Genomic DNA, 21,084 nt, shown 5'->3' on the forward strand with positions numbered 1-21,084 from the left:
GTTATCTATTACAGTTCTACATTTGGTCTTTAGAGTAGCAAAATTAGACAATGATGATTAAAATCTGTCTTGCAATTTTGGTTTTTAACCTGTTAGCTGCGGCCATGTATTTTCCATTTCAAACAGCTCAGCTTGGGTGTTGTAAGAAAGCAGATAAAAGCCTTATGTCTATTTTAAATATTCAAATTTCTAGTGTAAATTCCTTTAAAAAGGTAACTTTTTTTTTGTGGAGGCTTAGAAAAATCTTTAAGAAACCGAAATTTAGAAAAAGTTTTTATTGGACTAGAAGAATTTTGGGAGTTTATGTAATCACTAGTGGCCGTGAAAAAAACCCACAACTGGGATTTTGAAAACTACTTTTTAAAAAACACTATAATGTATGTCTGAAATCGAACTTCTTATCGACATCTATAGAGGTTTGATTTAGAAGAACTGAAGGGTTAGGTCAAAGAAGGAGTAATTGTTCAAAGTTGGAGATCTGTAGGTGTATGGGGTACAAAGTTCTGTTATGATTGGATGGGAAGAAAACATAATTTATTTTTCTGAACTATGATTGGCTAAAATCCTTTTCTTTCCACGGTATTTTCTAACAACTGAATCCGGAGCCTTTCCCTGTTTTTATTATCTCATCAGTGAGCTTGGCGTATGTACTAGTACTAAAAGTACTCAAATTGGTGCAGAGACTGAATTTTAAGAATGTTAACAAAAAGCCCTCAACCGGATGTTTGGCTTTCTTACAATAAAGCAGTAGCGAGGTGTAAATCTCTCAATAGCTCAAACCCGTAATGAGTATCTCCCCAAAACAGGAAGAATGAAAGGATGACAGTGTTATCTTCATTTTCATTTAAAGTCGTGGACTGTGTTTCTGTCGTGACCGAGTTCTGTGGTCTTAGTTTTCAGTTGAAAGTGTTGCTCTGCTTTGCTGCTGGGACTACGGGACTGTTAATTCAGGCAAAATTGAGCCTAACTCAGACTGCAGGCGCCATGTGTTCTGAAAAACATCACTCTGGAGATGCGGCTTTTAACCTTGAGTTTGTTTGTGACCCAGAGTGGAACCAGCACACTTCACTTTCACCTCACCCCCAGCTCCCCCACTTCTCAGGGAGCGACGAGTAGAGAGGTGGACGTCAAACACTACGTTTCTGAAGGACTGCACTCCCTTCTCCCGCCCCACTCTCTATTTTTTTATCCTGGCTGGTCCCGCAGACGCTGCTGCAGCGTCGGGCACTACTTTCCGTCTGCGGTGGTTCCTCCGACCCTCTCCCGCGGCTCCCTCCCCCAGCCCGCGCCGGCGGAAGGAGACGCGCGGCGCTCCTTCAATCACGCTAGTGGATGGGGAGGCGGAGTAGTACTGGCCGCGGCGCGGTGGCAGTAGCGGCCGGTGCTGCCTCGGGGCCTGAGACGGCCGTGTGGAAATTTCTGTCCGTTTCTTTCTTTTATTTGCGGAACTGCAGCCAGAGGCTGCAAGTCGGGGAGTCCAGGGGAGTGCTGAGGACTGTGAGAGACCGAGGTCGCTGTGCCCTTCTGGGCAGAGCGTCCGGTGCGCCCCCGAGCCTGCGCTCGCTCGCGGGGCCGCCGCCTTCCCTAGGTCAGCTGTCCTCGGCATGGGCGGCCGGTAGGAGCGGGGTTTCGGTGATTTCCTGGCAGCTGAGGAGGCAGCGGCCACTTCGGCAGCGACGGCTATGGCGGTGGAGATGCGGCCGGAGCTGGTGGGGAAGCGGTTCCTGTGCCTGGCGGTCGGTGAAGAGGCGCAGCCGGAGCGCGGGGAGAGCGGACGCTGCTGGCGGGGCTGGCGAGCGGGAGTTATCCGAGCGGTGTCACATAGGGACAGCCGCAATCCCGACCTGGCGGTAAGAGAGCGAACTCCCCTCAGTCTCTCGCCCGCGGCCGCAGCCCCACCCCTGGTCTCGGCAGCCGCACCTTGTGGGGTTACCTCTGGCACCTGGCTCAGCCCGGCCAACTGGCGGTCACGCCCCTCTCCTGCGCTGTGGGCGGGTTTGCCCACGTGCCCTGCCAGGATAGCCTCCTCCCCGCGAGGAGCTTCCCCAGCGGGGGCGGTGACCCCCTCGGGACTCCGCGGCGCCCGCCCGGGCCCTTTGGCCGCTATCCGGGAGGGATGCGGCCGCGGAGACCTTACGGAAAGGCGGGGTTGCCAGCCGGCTGCTGCGCGGGCGGGTGGGGGTGGGGGCGGACCCCTCGCTCGTGGCGGTAGGGGGCCAGCTTCACCTGCCACTCTGTGCGAAAGTCTTAACAGTTCAGGCGCTGGAGACTGAAAACTTATCCCGTAAGGTTGCTGAAGGGGAGGGAGAAAAGGAAAGAGACAGCTCTGGTTTTCCAGTCTGTCCTGGGATTCTTGTGTGTTTTCGAGGCAAAGGCCCTGGCAGTGGCGGGGGCCCTGATTCAACCTTTTCCTACAGTAGATGCTTGGATTTCTAACAGAAAATGATGAAAATGAAAACTTTTGGTTTGGAGGGCCATGGAAATTAATATCTCCCTCCCTCTCTCCCTTCTTTCCTTCCGTTTGTTTTTTCCATAGTGTTGTGTTTTTTTTGTTAGAAGGGAATAGCGCTTTAACGTCATCCATTCCTGGGTTTTATATGATTTTAAATGAAGCAAGAAATATTGTAAGTCAAAACGTTTAAGACTCTGCAGAACCTTAAAGTGTCTTTTTCTTTGCTTGCTTTTCCTTACTTGTGACATTGCCAGTGTTTTCTTTCACTAGTGTAGGAGTGTGCAAGATTCTGAGACGGGATATGCTGTTAGTGTTCCAATAACGTTTTCACTGGGGGACATGTTGGAGTTAAGGAGCCAAGGAGAGGCAAGACACTGACTAGGCTTTGAAAGGTTGATTTATGAATACATAATCCATGAAATTTATTGGTAATACTGTGGGGTATTTAATTTTTCAGTGGATATTTAAAATTTGGGAACCTTCTTTTTGTTTATATGCAGGTTTACAATTCCGAATTTACGTGTACATATGTATCTTAATACTTTTGTTGGAGTTTTTGCGTGTTTTTGTTAACCCCGGTTTCATGAACGTAGTCAGTGATATGGTTTCTTGCGGAGTGTATTAATGTCAACTTGATACTGAAAAATATGTTTGCAGAATAGAGGTAATTTTGGAGATTCTGGTTGGTTATTCTCGTTGAAAAGAAGAAAAAGAGAATCTTCCTTTAAAAAAAAAACCCAAACATTTTTTAGTGGTTCTACAAATTGTGGCAATTCAATAAGTTTGTGTAAAAAGCATGTTCTGATTTTATTTTTCCTCCTTTTACTCTGATATGTAATTGTCTTGGCTTTATGTGGAAGATAGATTATGGGTCAGGGTTTTTAAATTGTTTCAAAACAAACATAGAATGATATTCTGTGTTTTCCTAAAAATTTTGTGTTTTGTTTTAATAGATACATGAAAATTGGGAAGTATAGTGTTAAATTACGAATGTCATTGGCGACAGTCTAGTTATCGAAGTTAAATATATTAAAAATTTTTTTTGTATGGGAATTTAAATGATATAAGGAGGGGGGTTTACACATACCATGTTTGAAAAGGCAAGATAATAAATTGGGTATTTAAAAATGAAAAGTACACGTGGATGGAGGGAATCAACTGGAAAGAACAGGAAGGAGTTTCCTCAGATGATGCAAACGTTTTGCATCTTGATTGTTGATTACACGGGTGCATACATATGTCAAAACTCATTGAATTGTGCACTTAATATCTGTGCATTTCCTATATGCAAATTTTACCTCAAAAATGTGTTTTGAACTATAATTATGTGAACCTTCGACAGTTTTCCTTTAATAGTCTTTACTTAAAAAATTTATGTTGTTACAGTGTAATCTGAGTTTTTTCGCCTGGAACCTACAGATGTAGCGTTACTCTCAAACTTTCTTATATTTCTTTTTTCTTTTTTCTTTTTTTTTTTTTCGCGGTACGCGGGCCTCTGACTGCTGCGGCCTCTCCTGTTGCGGAGCACAGGCTCCGGACGCGCAGGCTCAGCGGCCATGGCTCACAGACCCAGCCGCTCCGCGGCATGTGGGATCTTCCCGGACTGAGGCACGAACCCGTGTCCCCTGCATCGGCAGGCGGACTCTCAACCACTGCGCCACCAGGGAAGCCCATATTTCTTTTTTTGCATTCATATTTTCTAAGTTAAACTTGGGACAGTTTAGCATCACCAAAATGCAATTCGCGTTGTAGACTTTTGTTACTGCAGAATAAATCAAGCCCAAAGGAGCTTTTTAAAAATAATTAATTAATTATTAATTAATTAATTAATTTATTTATTTTACTGTGTTGGGTCTTTGTTGCTGCTCGTGGGCTTTCTGTAGTTGTGGTGAGCGGGGGCTACTCTTTGTTGTGGTGCGTGGGCTCCTCATTGTCGTGGCTTCTCTTGTTGCGGAGCACGGGCTCTAGGAGCGCAGGCTTCAGTAGTTGTGGCACGTGGGCTCAGTAGTTGTGGCTCGCAGGCTCTAGAGCTCAGGCTCAGTAGTTGTGGCGCACGGGCTTAGTTGCTCCGCGGCATGTGGAATCTTCCCGGGCTAGGGCTCGAACCCGTGTCCCCTCCATTGGCAGGCAGATTCTTAACCACTGTGCCACCAGGGAAGCCCCCCAAAGGAGCTTGATCAATTACTTTTGTGTATTTTTTTGTTGTTGTTGTTACAAATATATGTAATTTAAAAACTGCAAGTTCGGGCTTCCCTGGTGGCGCAGCGGTTGAGGGTCCGCCTGCCGATGCAGGGGACACGGGTTCGTGCCCCGGTCCGGGAGGATCCCACATGCCACGGAGCAGCTGGGCCCGTGAGCCATGGCCGCTGGGCCTGCGTGTCCGGAGCCTGTGCTCTGCAACGGGAGAGGCCACAACAGTGAGAGACCCGCGTACCACAAAAAAACCAAAACCAAAACAAAAAAACTGCAAGTTCATTAGGAATCTCAGATATGTTTGTATTTATGGCACATGATTTGGAAGGATAATTATCAGAACTTGAAAGTAGTTTAGGGGATGCTTGGTCTCAAAAGTTATTTATTCTTATTTTTGGTCTTATGTATGAGGAATTTCCACATGCATTAATTTCCTATACTACTGTTAACTAATTATCACAACCTTGGTGATTTAAACAATACGAATTGATTATTATAATGGTCTGGAGATGATAAGTCTAACTTCTGGGTCTCCATGGGCTAAAATCAAGGTGTGATTAGAATTGTTTTCTTTTCTGGAGGCTCTAGGTCTCATTTTTAGAAGCAGCCCACCTTCATTGGCTCGTGGTCCTCTTCTTCCTTAAAAACCAGCAGATTGTCTCTGTTTTTCTCTAGTCACATCTCCCTCTTGACTCTCCTGCTTCCCCTTACACTTTTAAGTGCCCTTGTGATCATACTGGGCCCACACAGATAATCCAGGATAATCTCCCCATCTGTTAATTAACAACCTTAATTTCATCTGAACCCTAATTCTCCTTTGGCGTGGAGTTTAACATAGTTACAGGTTTCATGTATTAGGACATGGGCATCTTTGAGGTGGCATTATTCTGCCCACCACACCATGGTAGCAAAAATATTCTTTTACAGTATGACCATGATTTGATACAAATAAATTAAGGCTAAAATTATTGTACTTTTTCCTGCTGCGAGTTTTAGCGATATCACTATGTGATCTCTTAAGTAAATGAGCTTAATTTGTAGAAGTTTTACTCATCTGTGCTTGTATAATTTCACCTATTTTGTTGGTGACTTTTAAAAAATGGCTTGAAAAATCTTCTGGGGTATCTTGGAATTACATTAACCAAAAAAAGACTTTATCTGAACCCTTTTAATTCAGGAGGACCAAGTTGTTGATTAAATGGAAATACTTAAAATACATTATGAGCCCTCAGCATGTTTTCTTTTTTGTAGCTCCATTGTTTAGAAAGGTTCTTGATTTGTTATACATGTTGAATGTTTATTACTGCCCTAATTTTTGAGGAACTTTCTAGAAGATTGATAGTATTATGGAAGGAAAGCTGACAGTTGAGACAAGTACTGTTGCATAATATTCAACCTTGAATAATATTGTCATGCTAATTATAGAGTAAAAATTGATTTACTCTTTGCTCATTTTACTTCCCTTGCACAACTTAACAGCCCTTTATTTATTTACTTATTTATTTATCCATCCATTCAGTCACTTACCCACCTACCTTCCCTTGAAGCTTAATGTGATTGCATCATTGTTTCAAGCTAATCCTATCCAAAGTGTGAGTATTTTTTAAAAATTTTGCAGGTTTTCATAAAACATTCCAGGTTACCGTGACACTTTGCAATGTCATTGAAAACATTTTTAATCTGGTTAGAGACCTCCCCACTGGGATTCCTCATTTTGGATTCAGTCATCTATTTTTCTTTCCCACAAAAGTTTCCACTTTTCCAAACTCCTCTTTTTTTCTTTTATCTTGGACTTTAGTCTTCCAGATTAAAATCTAAGAGTGTGATGTTTGTGTTTGAGTCTGCTTCTTGAGAATAAAATTCCCAGAATTTTGCACTCAACTTTGCGCTGTGTTGCATAAGAGGTTAGGTATTTGCTGAGTGAATGAGAAGTTGAAGTACATTATACCTGATAGATCTTCATACCAAGGACCCAGTCCTGTTTCAAGTGAAATAGAAACTGCTCTGGATCTCCTGAGAATGGACACATAACAGATTCACACTTGGGATCTCTGGATCTTGGGTCAGTTATTCCTTTTCCCTGTAGAATAATATTTCCATCATTTCTATTTTTACACAAGAATCCTTTTGAGTCAATCTCCTTTATATTAATATATTGCTTGAAACAAATACAGAGTCAGGGAAGAAGTAAAGTCATAATAAAGGAAGGAAAATATTAACTGAAGTATTAAAAAGTTCAGGAAGGGATGCTAAGAACTGAATTACATCTTGATTGCAACATAAAAGAAGAACACAGATACAACAACAAAGGCAACACACACAAATAAAAACTTCTGTTTCTTGGTGAAAGAAGCTAACTCTTTTTTAATGTCAGTAGAGAAATGTGAAGATATTTTGTGTACATTGAAAAAAAGTGGTTTACTTATAATCATGGAACATTTTTCTGTAGCGCTTATAAAACTTTACTCCTGGCTACCATTAATACTAAATTTGATAACATGTTGAAGAGTTCTTTGGGGACTCATTATTGGATAGAAAGGAGCAAATGCACACAGTTTCTGAATGCTCATACCAAGTTGCTTTATGGGTGATGTAATATAATTTTAAATCTTTTTCACAAGAACAGTGTTCTCAGCAAATGTTTTATTTGAAGTACAATGAATCAATGTGAAGTTACTTGAAAAGTAGTTGTTATCTAATAGTCTCTTGTCAAAAACTCAGATTGAAAGTTTCTTGTAGAGAAATGAAAAGTATGGCAATTATTGTTATCTATTTTTTAACTTGAAAATTACTCTCTGTCTAATAAAAAGCATTCTACAATTAAAAAAAAAGTACCAGGTTTTAGGACTTCCCTGGTGGCCCAGTGGTTGGGACTTTGCCTTGCAATGCAGGGGGTGCAGATTCGATCCCTGGTTGGGGAGCTGGGATCCCATATGCCTCATGGCCAAAGGACCAAGAACATGGAATGGAGGCAATGTTGTAACAAATTCAATAAAGACTTAAAAATGGCCCACATCAAAAAAAAAAAAAAAAACTTAAAAATAGTTACCAGGTTTTTTCAGTACCCAAAAGGAACAAAAAATCATAGTATTGTGTTTCATAGACCAAACATGTAAATTTGTTTGTATTTGGGGGAATTTTCTAATGCTCACTTAGTGAGGAGTAGCTAACCTTGTAATACAGATTTTAAGCTGTTCTAAACTGCATACTACCTGTAGATTAAAGTTACTTTGCAGATCTTATATGTCCTAAATGTAAGTATCTTAAATATGAAAACTATGTTTTTCTGCTTAGCTGTCTCTTCATTTAAGTTTCATATTGAGTTGGTAGTATTTGATTCTTTAAGTTTTGTTAGGATAATTCTTTAGGTAAATCTAAAATGTATATCGTGGTGTTGTAATATTGCTAATACTAATTTCTGGTCTAGGCACACAGTGTTGAATGAATGAACGAATGATTTTTACTTCATTGCTCAGTGTGACCTGGGTAAGTTAACCATAGGGAAAATTGGTTTAGCTGGTAGGTAGAAAAACTTTTATGTCTGATTTGAGTACATACAGGTCCCCCCCCCCTTGAATTTATATTGTGATTGGTCCTAAAGACTTATGTACAGGAAAATAAGTAAGCACAGTAAACTAGCTGTGGTGGCACGTAACTTGTGCATTTGTAACCACTAGCTGGTTTTAAAAGTAGATAGCCACCCAGTAAATGGTGTGAAGTGTATGTTTCTGTGTAAAATTAAATAAAGGAGGTGTTTTGTTTTTTCCCTTTTGACCTGTCATAGATATATTCTGGCATGTATTTTGATGCCATTAATTTAAAAAAAGAGAATGTGGGCTTCCCTGGTGGTGCAGTGGTTGAGAGTCCACCTGCCGATGCAGGGGACATGGGTTCATGCCCCGGTCCGGGAAGATCCCACATGCCGTGGAGCGGCTGGGCCGGTGAGCCATGGCCTCTGAGCCTGCGTGTCTGGAGCCTGTGCTCTGCAACGGGAGAGGCCACAACAGTGAGAGGCCCGCATACCGAAAAAAAAAAAAATAGGGAATATTTTCATTCATTAAGGTAATTGGACTAAAGACATTTTAGTGTGAGAATTCTTCATATAGGGAAGACGTTGCATTTGAAAGTAAAAATGTCTGGATATTTCCACATAATCAAAAGTATGTAGGCTATTTTCCTGTGTTTATAGGTTTAATGTGTTACTTTTGACAATTGTAAGTTATGAGTAAAGAATGTTTTCAACTCTCAAACTCATATTTTGTTTCTCCTTTACATATTTAGTATAGTACCTAGCATTAGGTGTTTAGTAAATGTTCATTGAATGGCAAATAAATGAATGAATATCATCAATTTCTTGTATACTTTAATGCTTACCAACCATCTCAATTATCAGTGACTATTTACTCTTAATTTTGAACCTCTTTTTTTGTTGTGTGGAATTGTATACCTTAGTGGTTACTTCCCCATATTCATTGTCTGTTGTGTGGTTTGACTAAAGGGTGGGCCTGGGTATTCCTAAGCCAATCAGGGAATTGAACTCCTCTGGTTACACTGATGGGTATAGGCCCTAAATAAGTCCAGTCAGCATGAAGGCAAGGGGTATTGTGTGGGTGTGAGTCTGGAATTGCCACAGCCATTTTCCTACTTTAAGGTAAACCAGTTTGAGGACAAAGTTGATGTATAGAGGCTAACAGAATTGAAAAGGCAACAGAAAAAATATGGCTGATCAAGTTGTTTTCTGAAGCTTAAATACAACTATTGGATTTTTCACTTGCAAGATTTTTCATATGGAAGAATAAATTGACTTTATATCTATTTTTCTTGGTCTTTCTTTTCTTTGGAACCAAAAGCATGTTAACTGATATACATGGTAATATTTCTTTGCCTTTTTTTTTTTTTTTGAAGGCATATGAAAGATAGGCATTTTCTTGACACTCTTGTTTGTTATTTAAGGTTAAAGCAGATTTTTGCTTTATAATTTTGAATAATTTCAGTAGTGATTTTCAAGAATGGTGATATGTTCTGCTTTATTGTGTCCAGATATATCCCAGAGCTTTGAAAAATTAATGTATATGAAACATAAATACCTTATTTTCTAAATAATTAAAAATAAGAAATACCATTTGAATTTTTATGTCAGGAAGTATGCCATAAACCCCTTATTGTTAAAGAGAAATTTCAGCAAATAGATATCATTAATATTTCAGAAATTAAAAAAGAAATGGCAACCTTTTCTTTTTTAGGCTGTAAACCATAAATACTGTATTTTTCTACTCTTGTCACTGTTGGTCTGATTTTTTTTTTTTTTTTTTTTTTTTTTTTTTTTGGTACGCGGGCCTCTCACTGCTGCAGCCTCTCCCGTTGCAGAGCACAGGCTCAGCGGCCATGGCCCACGGTCCCAGCCGCTCTGCGGCATGTGGGATCCTCCCAGACCAGGGCACGAACCCGTGTCCCCTAAAGTGGCAGGCGGACTCTCAACCACTGCGCCACCGGGGAAGCCCTGGCCTGATTTTTAATGGTGGCAGTTTGGTAGTAACAAATACTGCTGATTTCATTTGTTTCAAAGCTTGACAGTGATTACATTTCTGCCTAATGCCCCGATAAACATTTTTTTCTATGTGCATTTTTAATAAACTTGTGTTTTATTTGATATAAAATTCTTAATCTGACAAATCTGTAAGGGTTATATAATTTATCCTTTAAGATTATTGCTTACTAAATATTGAAATGTTCTAAGATGTTGAAACAGTCTCTGAAATTATCTAATTGGGTGGAATCTTTTCATGTAGAATTTATGGTTTATTTTATATTTTGGCTATTTTATGGAATTATATTAGTAAACCCTTTGAAAATATTACTTTATTTTCTTCTTATAATATAGAACCTATTGATTTGATTATAGAATACATGGTTAATGAGTAGAAAACAGCTTATTATTCATTTACTGTTTGGTTGGACTTGGTGCTAAAATTCTAAGGTTACAACATGGTCTAGTCCAGTTTCCTGGATGCAACCAGTAGGAACTGTGAGTCATACAGGATTTGAGCAGGGTAGATAAATGCTTAGACCCTTGAATTAAAAAGTGTGAATATAGTGCTACCTGCCTATTGGGGTTTATTGGTTAGTACACTCCTTTGGAATGAATAAAAATTTTGGATTACATATTTCTTAATAGATTGCAGATTTCAGGTACAGTATTTCATCTATATTTGTTCAAACCAGTGCAACAAAATAGATCTTAGTAAACATATTTTGAAATTAGTTTGAATAAATAGGAATTAAGTATAAGTATATATAATAATACATAACTGATCACTTAAAAGAAACATTTCTTAAAAGTACACTTAACATTGTACTTGATTTATAGTTTGGGCCTCAGTTTTCTCATTTATCCCATTCAGTGAATGGAATTGGTCTAGAGTTCAGAGTTTTTACTATTCTGTAGTTCTAGAATTGTGATGTTAATAGTTTTTTTGTTTTTTGTTTTTAACCTGTAATGTCTTAGAATAGTGTGTTTTAAGCAAAAATAAATTTTAGGTCTGTCCCAAAAGCTCTTAATTAGGAGTTAATGAAACATTTCATTATGACATGTCTGTTGTGTTTTGTTATTACAAAGACCACAATTCTATGTAAATAATGTGATTTCTGTTCAGTGTTTATTTTGGATGATCAAAATGAGATCATAGGATTTGGATTTTTATGATTGAATAAATTGAGGTAGAATAAAAAAAATATCTGAAGGCTTCAATATTGGATCTTAAAATAGTTTAGCATATGTATTCATGCACTTGGAAGTTTTGATCAGTTACATTTAATTCTTGGTGAAAATACCCTATGGTTCAAATCGATTAAAAGAAGTCAAAAATTGCTTCTCCAAAGGGATATAGTAATTCACACATTCAAAGTTAAAAAAAAAAAAAGAAAGAAAAAGAAAAAAAGCCTCATTCATTGCTATGATATATATTCTCCCTGAACCTTTCTTTCTTGATTTTTTGCAGCCCCATGATTCAGGTCCTCTTGGAGCTTCTTTTTTTAGTGACTACAGTTCCTCCCATCTTCTTAATTTAGTATTAGAAAGTCAGTCCTTTGCTCACTGTTTCTTTTTGTTTTATTTTTCAAATCTTGTTATTCCCTTTGGAGAATTTACTTGTACTTCTTTGCCTCATGACTCACTAATCTGCAACTTAAGCATTGACCTTCAGTTGGAATCCACCATCTCTCCATTCTTTTTTGGTGTCTGTATATGAATGTCCCACATTTGAGTCTGATAAGTGTTACTAAAATGTAGTTTATTATCTTCATGTGAAAAAGCTCACCTTTTGAGATTTATCTTGAAGTCTCATCCAGGCTTGAAGATGCCTCATCCTTCACCTTTTCACCACCTACAATGTATGTATTTAGTGAGTTAACACAAATTTCTTTCTTCAAATTACAATCTCTTCTACTCCTCACTCCCACCTCTCCTTTTATTCCAATTTGTGCTACCACTGAGTCCACACCTTCTTTGCCCTAGGCATGTTTTAAGTGATCTTTTTACTTTAAAGTTTATTCCTTTTTCAGTCCATTCTATTCGTTGTGGACAAATTACTCATCCTGTGTTTCCCTTTAGCTCACTTTAGTGGTTTTTCCTTCACTTATTCGATAAGTCCAAACTTCATTCTCTAATGCTTAGATGTGCTCAGTGTCTCTATCCTTTGAAATTTAAAATTAACTAATCTCCTATATAAACTGTTGTGGTGTTTAGCGAAAGTCTTTCATTGGAGTTTTTAAAATATTATAACCCACTGTTAATGAAATCATAAAACGCATTTCATGCTTCTTTTCAAATTTCATTTGCTGATAAAAAGTTTCTGATATCGAACATTTCTCTTGTTAAAAATGGTATTACTTGGTATTGCATGAACTGAGTCCAATGAGAAAACAGATTCTTAATGAGTCAAATGATGTATAAAGTGTTAGTTATTCCATTTCTGTTCATGAAAGACAAAATCCAATTTAACAACATTTTAGACACTATTAATGAATCTGGAAATATGACTTTTCTTTGATTTTAAGGTAGATATTTTCCACATTTTAATGTTTCTGAAATTAAGGCATAGTTTACATACAGTTCATGTCAAAAGCAACTTGTTTACCAATGTCTGTTAAATGTCTGTTAGTATTTGCTATGTTGCTATATATTGCTATATATAAAAGAGTGTATTGTAAACGTAGATTTCTTGTCTCATGCCAGAGAATGTAGAAACAGTAGAACATGAAGTAGAAACTAAGTCAGCATTCCTGGAATAGATTTTAGAATTTTTCAAAGATAGGAGAGGTCTGTGTGAGTAATTCATGTCTTATGAAAGACTGTCACTTAGGAGCCGAAAAATCTGATTCATCTGTCAAAATTACTGAGTTTAAGTAAGACTCAGAAAACATCTTTAGAATCAGAGGAATATTGAAGAAGGAATTCATGTTTATGTTAATGTATGGATAAAGTTATGCATTGCCATTTAATGCAGAATGGCTTTATGTATATTTAATATAAGATTTATTTCTTCCCTAAATTGTTTTTCCTTAGATTGAATCTTAGCATCAAGGCAATACGGTACTAGGGAAGGTATTGAAACTGTGAAACAACTTAAAATTGGTAAACTGTTCCAATGTGTTGAATAGCACCATACTATTATTTTGGTCTGTCTTTATCTTCAAAACCACATTGATGAAATTATATAGATTAGATTTCAGAGTGTTTCACCTATTCCCTAAAATGTTCTATTGCCTTAACTTTCAAAATCTCTTATTATATTTTAATACCAAAGTGAATCATTTTAAGGGAAACCATTTAACTTTACATTGTTCATCTTAATAAAGGGAATTAATAATGAATATGAATATAGACTATTTGTGTCCTGTCACTTCATAATGGCTTTGAAATATATAAACATATGTACATGTTTATGGAAATAGTGATTAGTTCTCCTTGAACTAAAAGTTATAGCAGTAAAAAAAAATATAGGTTAAAACTGCAAAAAGGAAAAAGGTAAATAAGCTTGTAAAGAGAGCTAACATAATGTGTTAAATTTGCTTCAGAATTTCTTAGTGTCCAGAGCAAGATGAGAATTGTGATGAATTACAATGTCATTGCTCTTCAGAGTGATTTTCACTAAGCCTTACTGGATTTTTGGAGCTTTCTGAGGTCTGTTAGAAAAGTGAATGAATGGCCAGAGACTATAGCAGAAAAGGAAGAAATCCTAGGGTACTGAATTCTGGTCCTTGACCCATTCATTTGGAACAGCTTTGATCGTATCAGTTTTATTTGATAATGATTTCTCAGGTCAAAAAAATTGGTTATGTATCAATAATTCTTTTTTCAGGGAGAAGGAAGTGTGCCATTTTTAAAGAGAAACTTTTCCTGACAAAAAATTCTTTAATTGGGCTTCCCTGGTGGTGCAGTGGTTGAGAGACCGCCTGCTGATGCAGGGGACATGGGTTTGTGCCCCGGTCCGGGAAGATCCCACATGCCGCAGAGCGGCTGGGCCCGTGAGCCGTGGCCGCTGAGCCTGCGCGTCCGGAGCCTGTGCTCCGCAACGGGAGAGGCCACAACAGTGAGAGGCCCGCGTACCGCAAAACAAACAAACAAACAAACAAAACTTTAATTGATGACTTGTACATGGAAAATTAAGTAGTGTACATTGTTAAACACAATGATTATTATTATTATTATTATTATTTTTTTAAATTTATGGCTGTGTTGGGTCTTCGTTTCTGTGAGAGGGCTTTCTCTAGTTGTGGCAAGTGGGGGCCACTCCTCATCGTGGTGCGCGGGCCTCTCACTATCGTGGCCTCTCCCGTTGCGGAGCACAGGCTCCAGACGCGCAGGCTCAGTAATTGTGGCTCACGGGGCCAGCCGCTCCGCGGCACGCGGGATCCTCCCAGACCAGGGCTCGAACCTGTGTGTCCGGCATTGGCAGGCGGACGCTCAACCACTGCGCCACCAGGGAAGCCCCCACAATGATTATTATTAAAACAAACAACTTTCTTAGTAATTAAAGATTAAAGATGTAATTATAAAGTGACTCCTGATGAGGATATTCCTGCAAAAGATTAATTTGGTCCAGGTATGTAATTTTTAGTGATCAGTGGAACATGTAGGAGAAGAAGCAGATATGAATGTCTAAAGGCAGTGATTCTCAACCTTTTTTATATTCGTTGCAGTCTCACAGTGGAAAGGGTTAAGCTTTAATGTGTGTGAAAATCTTGGAGGGAGCTCCATATTTTAAATGCTAGTTTCTAAACCTCATACCTAGATATTTTGATCTGCATTTTACTGAAATCTGCATTTTATTAAAATTATTTTTATTAGGTACCAAAGCCACGTAAAAAGATACATCTAGAGTAATTTCACTCCCACCACGTCCCCATCAGCTCAGTTTACTCTGCAACTCTTTTATTTTTATTTATTTATTTATTTTTCTGTCACTCTTTTAAAATAACCATTTTTATTAATTCAAGTGTCTTTGCAGGGTTAACTTACAAAGATAGGAGCAAGTGTACATGGTTTCATTCCTCCCACTTATATGTGATCAACCTGAGCATCACTAAAAGAAAAACACACATTATGAATCTACTGGCAAGATATGGTAGGAAGTACACCAATGAAGTATTTGTACTAAAAATAAAACCAATGAAATATTTGTACTAAAAATTATTGAACTTGAGTATAATCAAGCTTCTACATTCAACCACTAATTTGCAGGACATATGAGGGTAGAGGAACATGTTAAACACCACCATGAGGATGCGGTCAACTAGACCCAGGATGTGGGAAATTCTAGAACTAGAGCTGTGCTGTTGAATATTGTGGCAAGTTAAATTGATTAAAATTGAATATCAGTTCCTCATTCACTGTAGCCAATTTCAGGTTCTCAGTTGCTGCATCTAGCTAGTGACTATGGTTTTAGACAGCACAAATAAGAAAATTTCCATCATTGCAGAAAGATCTATTGGATGCCACTATTCTAGAGTAAGCTTTAAAAGAATAGTCAACTTATCATACAGACTAGTAGAAGGGGAAAAAATGGAATGATAAAAATAAAAGAAGGCAGGAAGAGAGACAAACATAACAAAGGTGAGACAAACAGAAAGCACAAAATAAGAGATTTAATTTAAACCCAGATATATCAGTAATTACATTAAATGTAATTGACTAAACGTTTCTATTAAAAGGAAGGTTATAAAACTGGGAGGAGAGAACCCACAAAACACACTTACTGGGACTTCCCTGGTAGCACAGTGGTTAGGAATCTGCCTGCCAGTGCAGAGGACACGGGTTCGATCCCTGGTCCGGGAGAGTCCCACATGCTGCGGAGCACCTGAGCCCATGCACCACAACTACTGAGCCTGCACTCTAGAGCCCACGAGCCACAACTACTGAGCCCATGTGCTGCAACTCCTGAAGCTTGTGTGCGAATGGCCCGTGCTCCGCAACAAGAGAAGCCACCGCAAAGAGAAGCCTGCACACTGCAATGAAGAGTAGCCCCTGTTCGCTGCAACTAGAGAAAACCCACGCGCAGCAATGAAGACCCAACGCAGCGGGAAAAAAAAACAAAAACCCACACTTATTTGCTGTTTATAACAAATCTATCTAAAACATAAGAATACTTACAGGTGGCTGTAAAAAGATGGGGAAAAAACTTCCATGCAAATACTAATTAAAGATAGTTGACATGGCTATGCTAAAGACAGTGTTTAAGAAAAGAAGCGTTATTTGGGATAAAGAGGCTTTGTTTACCATGGTAAGAGTTTATTCAGCAAGAAGGTCTAATTTCAGTTTTCTAAGTACCTGTGACATGACTTAAAATACATAAAGCTGGAATTGATAGAATTACTAGAGAAAATAGACAAATTTATAACCATAGTGCAAAGTTAAATAGCTGATAGAACTAGCAATAAAATAACAGTAATAAATAGTACTTGGTAATAAAAAGTAATAAAAAAGTAATAAAAAGTACTTGGCTTTGGCCATCTCACAAGGTAGTTGTGTGAATGAGATAGTATATTTAATAAATACACGGTCATTCAATATGAGTAGGTATTTAACATGAATAAATACTGAAATACTTTTGTTCAAAAAATATTTGAGCACCTTCTCATGACTGGTACTGTTTAAGACGTGTTTTGTAAGGTGTGCAGCCTTAATCAAATGTAAGATGTTGTCAGGTACAGTTACCAATTTTAAGTACTTAATGAATGGTAAGTAGTAATATCTGTATGGATTCATAGAAGTGAGTGATACAGATTTGAAGGATGCATTTGTTGAGGAAACAGGATATTTTGGGCCCTGAAGAGTGACTGGCATATATATTGGGTTGGCCAATAAGTTCCTTCGGTTTTAAAGTAAAAATAGAAGACACATTTTTCATTTTCAGCAAGAACTTTATTGAACAACGTATTCACCATCTTGTTCCACTACTTTCTGCCATTTTTCAGACAACTTCATAATTTCATCTACTCAAAACTTTTTTATCTTTTTGAGCAAAGAACTGGTCCAGGTGCCTTTTACAGTCTTCCAGGGAATTGAAATTTTTTCCATTAAGAGAATTTTGTAAAGACAGACATAAGTGGAAATCCGGGGCTTCCCTGGTGGCGCAGTGGTTGAGAGTCCACCTGCCGATGCAGGGGACGTGGGTTCGTGCCCCAGTCCGGGAGGATCCCACGTGCCATGGAGCGGCTGGGCCCGTGAGCCAGGAAGATCCCACATGCCGTGGAGCGGCTGGGCCCATGAGCCATGCCCGTGAGCCATGCCTGTGAGCCATGCCCGTGAGCCATGGCTGTTGAGCCTGTGCGTCTGGAGCCTGTGCTCCGCAACGAGAGAGGCCACAGCAGTGGGAGGCCCGCATACTGCAAAAAAAAAATAAAATAAAAAAATAAGTAAATAAATAAATGGAAATCCGAAGGTACAATGTCCGGTGAATGAGGAGGATGACTCAGAACTTCCTAGCCAAGCTGTAACAGTTTTTGCCTGGTCATCAAAGAAACATACGGTCTTGTGTTACCCTGATGAAAGATTATGTATTTTCTGTTGACTAATTCTGTACGCTTTTTGTTGAGTGCTGCTTTCAGTTGGTCTAATTGGGAGCAGTACTTGTGGAAATAATCGTTTGGTTTTCCGGAAGGAGCTCATAATAGAGAACTCCCTTCCAATCCCACCATATACATAACATAACCTTCTTTGGATGAAGACTGGCCTTTGGTTTGGTTGCTGGTGGTTCATTTTGCTTGCCCCACAATCTCTTCCACTCCCCATTATTGTACAGTATCCACTTTTCATCGCTGGTCACAATTTGTTTTAAAAACAGTACGTTTTTGTTATGTTTCAGTAGAGAATTGCATGCAGATACACAGTCAAGAAGGTTTTTTTCACTTAACTTATGTGGAACCCAAACATCAAAGCAATTAACATAGTCCAGCTGGTGCAAATGATTTTCAGTGCTTGATTTGGATATTTTGAGTATGTTGGCTGTCTCCCACATGGTATAACGTTGATTGTTCTCAGTTAAAGTCTCGATTTGATCGCTATCAACTTCAACTGGTCTACCCACCCGTGGAGCATTGTCCAGAGAGAAATCTCCAGCATGAAACTTCGCAAACTGCTTTTGACACGTTCGATCAGTCACAGCACCTTCTCCATACACTGCACAAATCTTTTTTTGCGTTTGTTGCATTTTTACCTTTCTTGAAATAATAAAGCATAATATGCCAAAAATGCTTTTTTCTTCCATCTTCAATATTAAAATGGCTATACAAAAATTCACCAATGTACAAAGTGAGAGAGTGGCATGGACATATATACACTACCAAATATAAAATAGGTAGCTAGTGGGAAGCAGCCGCATAGCACAGGGAGATCAGCTCGTGCTTTGTGACCACCTAGAGGGGTGGGATAGGGAGGGTGGGAGGGAGGGAGACGCAAGGGGGAAGAGATATGGGGGTATATGTATATGTATAGCTGATTCACTTTGTTATAAAGCAGAAACTAACATACCGTTGTAAAGCAGTTATACTCCAAGAAAGATGTTTAAAAAATTCACCAATTTTGATTTTTTAAAATTCATGCTGATATGACAGCTGTCATGGTACAATCTACAAAATTGTTTTGAATGAAGTTAAAGACACCTAAGCACTACTAGAGCCATCTTAACGAGGAAACTGAACAAAGATTATGGCCAAACCAATAATAATATTAGAAGAGGTATAAAATGGTTTTGGTAGAAAGAATGGCATGAGGAAAAGCAAACCACTTGGTTTCAGAGAGGGTTCATATTGGAATAACAATAAGAAAAATAATGTGAAAATTAGGGCCAAATTGTAATATCAGATTGAGAAATTTGTGGTATGTCTAGAGTGGTTGGCTGAAATGAATACCCTAGTACTTGTGTCATTTCCCAATTTTATGAATACAGTTGTCTCTAGGTATCCATGGGGGCTTGGTTTCAGGGCCCCCTCAGATACCAAAATCCAAGGGTGCTCAAGTCCCTTTCTTAAAATGGCATAGTACAGTTGGCCCTTCGAATCTGAATATGTAGAGCTATAACTGTATTTTTGAAGGTACAATGAAGGGCCTTTAATTTTGGTCGCTGAAACAGCAGACTAATTTCCATACAGATTGTACCTGTTTACAGCTGCAGTTTATGGAAGCACCAGTTTTCCCACACGAGTCTCAACACTATTGGATATTGTCAGTCATAATTTTTGCCTAGTTTGCCCCAAAAAAAGGTACCTTGCTTTAATTCCTGTTTATGTGTTTTTGAGTCTCATGTATTTATTGGCCTTATTAAAAAATATATAAATAGCTTGCTCATATTTTGACCTCTTTTTAAAATTATTTATGTATTTTACATTTGGCTGCATTGGGTTTTCATTGTTGCATGTGGGCTTTCTCTAGTTGCAGCGAGCGGGGGCTACTCTCCATTGCGGTGCGCAGGCTTCTCATTGAGGTGGCTTCATGACGTGGCTTCTCTTGTTGCGGAGCATGGACTCTAGGTGCACGGGCTTCAGTAGCTGTGGCTCAAAGGCTCTAGAGCACAGGCTCAGTAGTTGTGGCGCACGGGTTTAGTTGCTCCGCAGCATGTGAGATCTTCCTGGACCAGAGCTCGAACCCGTGTCTCCTGCATTGGCAGGCGGATTCTTAACCACTGTGCCACCAGGGAAGCCGTGGCATTGGGATTTTGATAGAGGTTATATTGAATCTGTAGCTCTCTTTGAGTAGAATTAATATTATAACAATATTAAGTTTTCTAATCTATGAATACAATATTTCTTTCCATTTGTGTTTTTAATTCTTTTCAGCAACACTTTGTTGTTGTCAGTGTAGAAGTATTTTGCCTCCATGGTTATGTTAATTCCTAAGTATTAAATATTTTTAATGCTATTGTAAATGGAATTTTCTTAATTTCCTTTTCAGGTTGCTTATTGTTAGTGTGTAGAAATGCAGCTGATTTTCATGTGTTGATTTTGTATACTGCAACTGCTCAATTTTTTTCTAACAGTTATTTTCTCCTGTGTTTGTGAAATTTGTAGAATTTTCTGCATATAAGATCATGTCATCTGCAAATAGATATTCTTTCCCATGTGGATGTCTTTTTAGTTTCTTGTCTAATTTTCTGTTTAGAACTTCCAACACCATATTTAATAGGAATGGCAAGAGCAAGCATCTTTGTCTTGTTCTTAATCTTAAAACGTTTGTAATGGGACGCAGCAAAAGCAGTTCTAAGGGGGACGTTTATAGCACTACAATCCCACCTTAAGAAACAGGAAACATCTCGAGCAAACAACCTGACCCTGCACCTAAAGCAATTAGAGAAAGAAGAACAAAAAACCCCTAAAGCTAGCAGAAGGAAAGAAATCATAAAGATCAGATCAGAAATAAATGAAAAAGAAATGAAGGAAACGATAGCAAAGATCAATAAAACTAAAAGCTGGTTCTTTGAGAAGATAAACAAAATAGACAAACCATTAGTCAGAATCATCAAGAAAAAAAGGGAGAAGACTCAAATCAATAGAATTAGAAATGAAAAAGGAGAAGTAACAACTGACATTGCAGAAATACAGAAGATCATGAGAGATTACTACAAGCAACTCTATGCCAATAAAATGGACAACGTGGAAGAAATGGACAAATTCTTAGAAATGCACAACCTGCCAAGACTGAATCAGGAAGAAATAGAAAATATGAACAGACCAATCACAAGCACTGAAATTGAAACTGATAAAAAATCTTCCAACAAACAAAAGCCCAGGACCAGATGGCTTCACAGGTGAATTCTATCAAACATTTAGAGAAGAGCTAACACCCATCCTTCTCAAACTCTTCCAAACAATTTCAGAGGAAGGAACACTCCCAAACTCATTCTATGAGGCCACCATCACCTTGATACCAAAACCAGGCAAGGATG

The 21,084-nt window shown here is 38.6% G+C and overlaps 1 protein-coding gene across 7 annotated transcripts in view; it reads left to right on the plus strand.

The window, feature by feature from the left end:
- The window catches only part of JMJD1C (jumonji domain containing 1C), a 331,205-nt gene that overhangs the window by 60,758 nt on the left and 249,363 nt on the right, over positions 1-21,084 (plus strand). For 5 of the 7 annotated variants that reach the window (XM_082640258.1, XM_082640249.1, XM_082640251.1 and 2 more), the window contains exon 1: positions 1,387-1,850. The exons of the other annotated variants lie outside the window; for them this stretch is intronic. In XM_082640258.1, coding sequence (XP_082496384.1) covers positions 1,683-1,850 — 168 coding nt within the window. In that variant the 5' untranslated portion in view covers positions 1,387-1,682. Of the gene's footprint in view, positions 1-1,386; positions 1,851-21,084 lie in introns of those variants that run through there. 7 annotated transcript variants of the gene reach the window in all.

This window comes from Mesoplodon mirus (assembly GCF_964341445.2).
Source record: "Mesoplodon mirus genome assembly, chromosome: 2".
Classification (NCBI taxonomy): Eukaryota; Metazoa; Chordata; class Mammalia; order Artiodactyla; family Ziphiidae; genus Mesoplodon; species Mesoplodon mirus.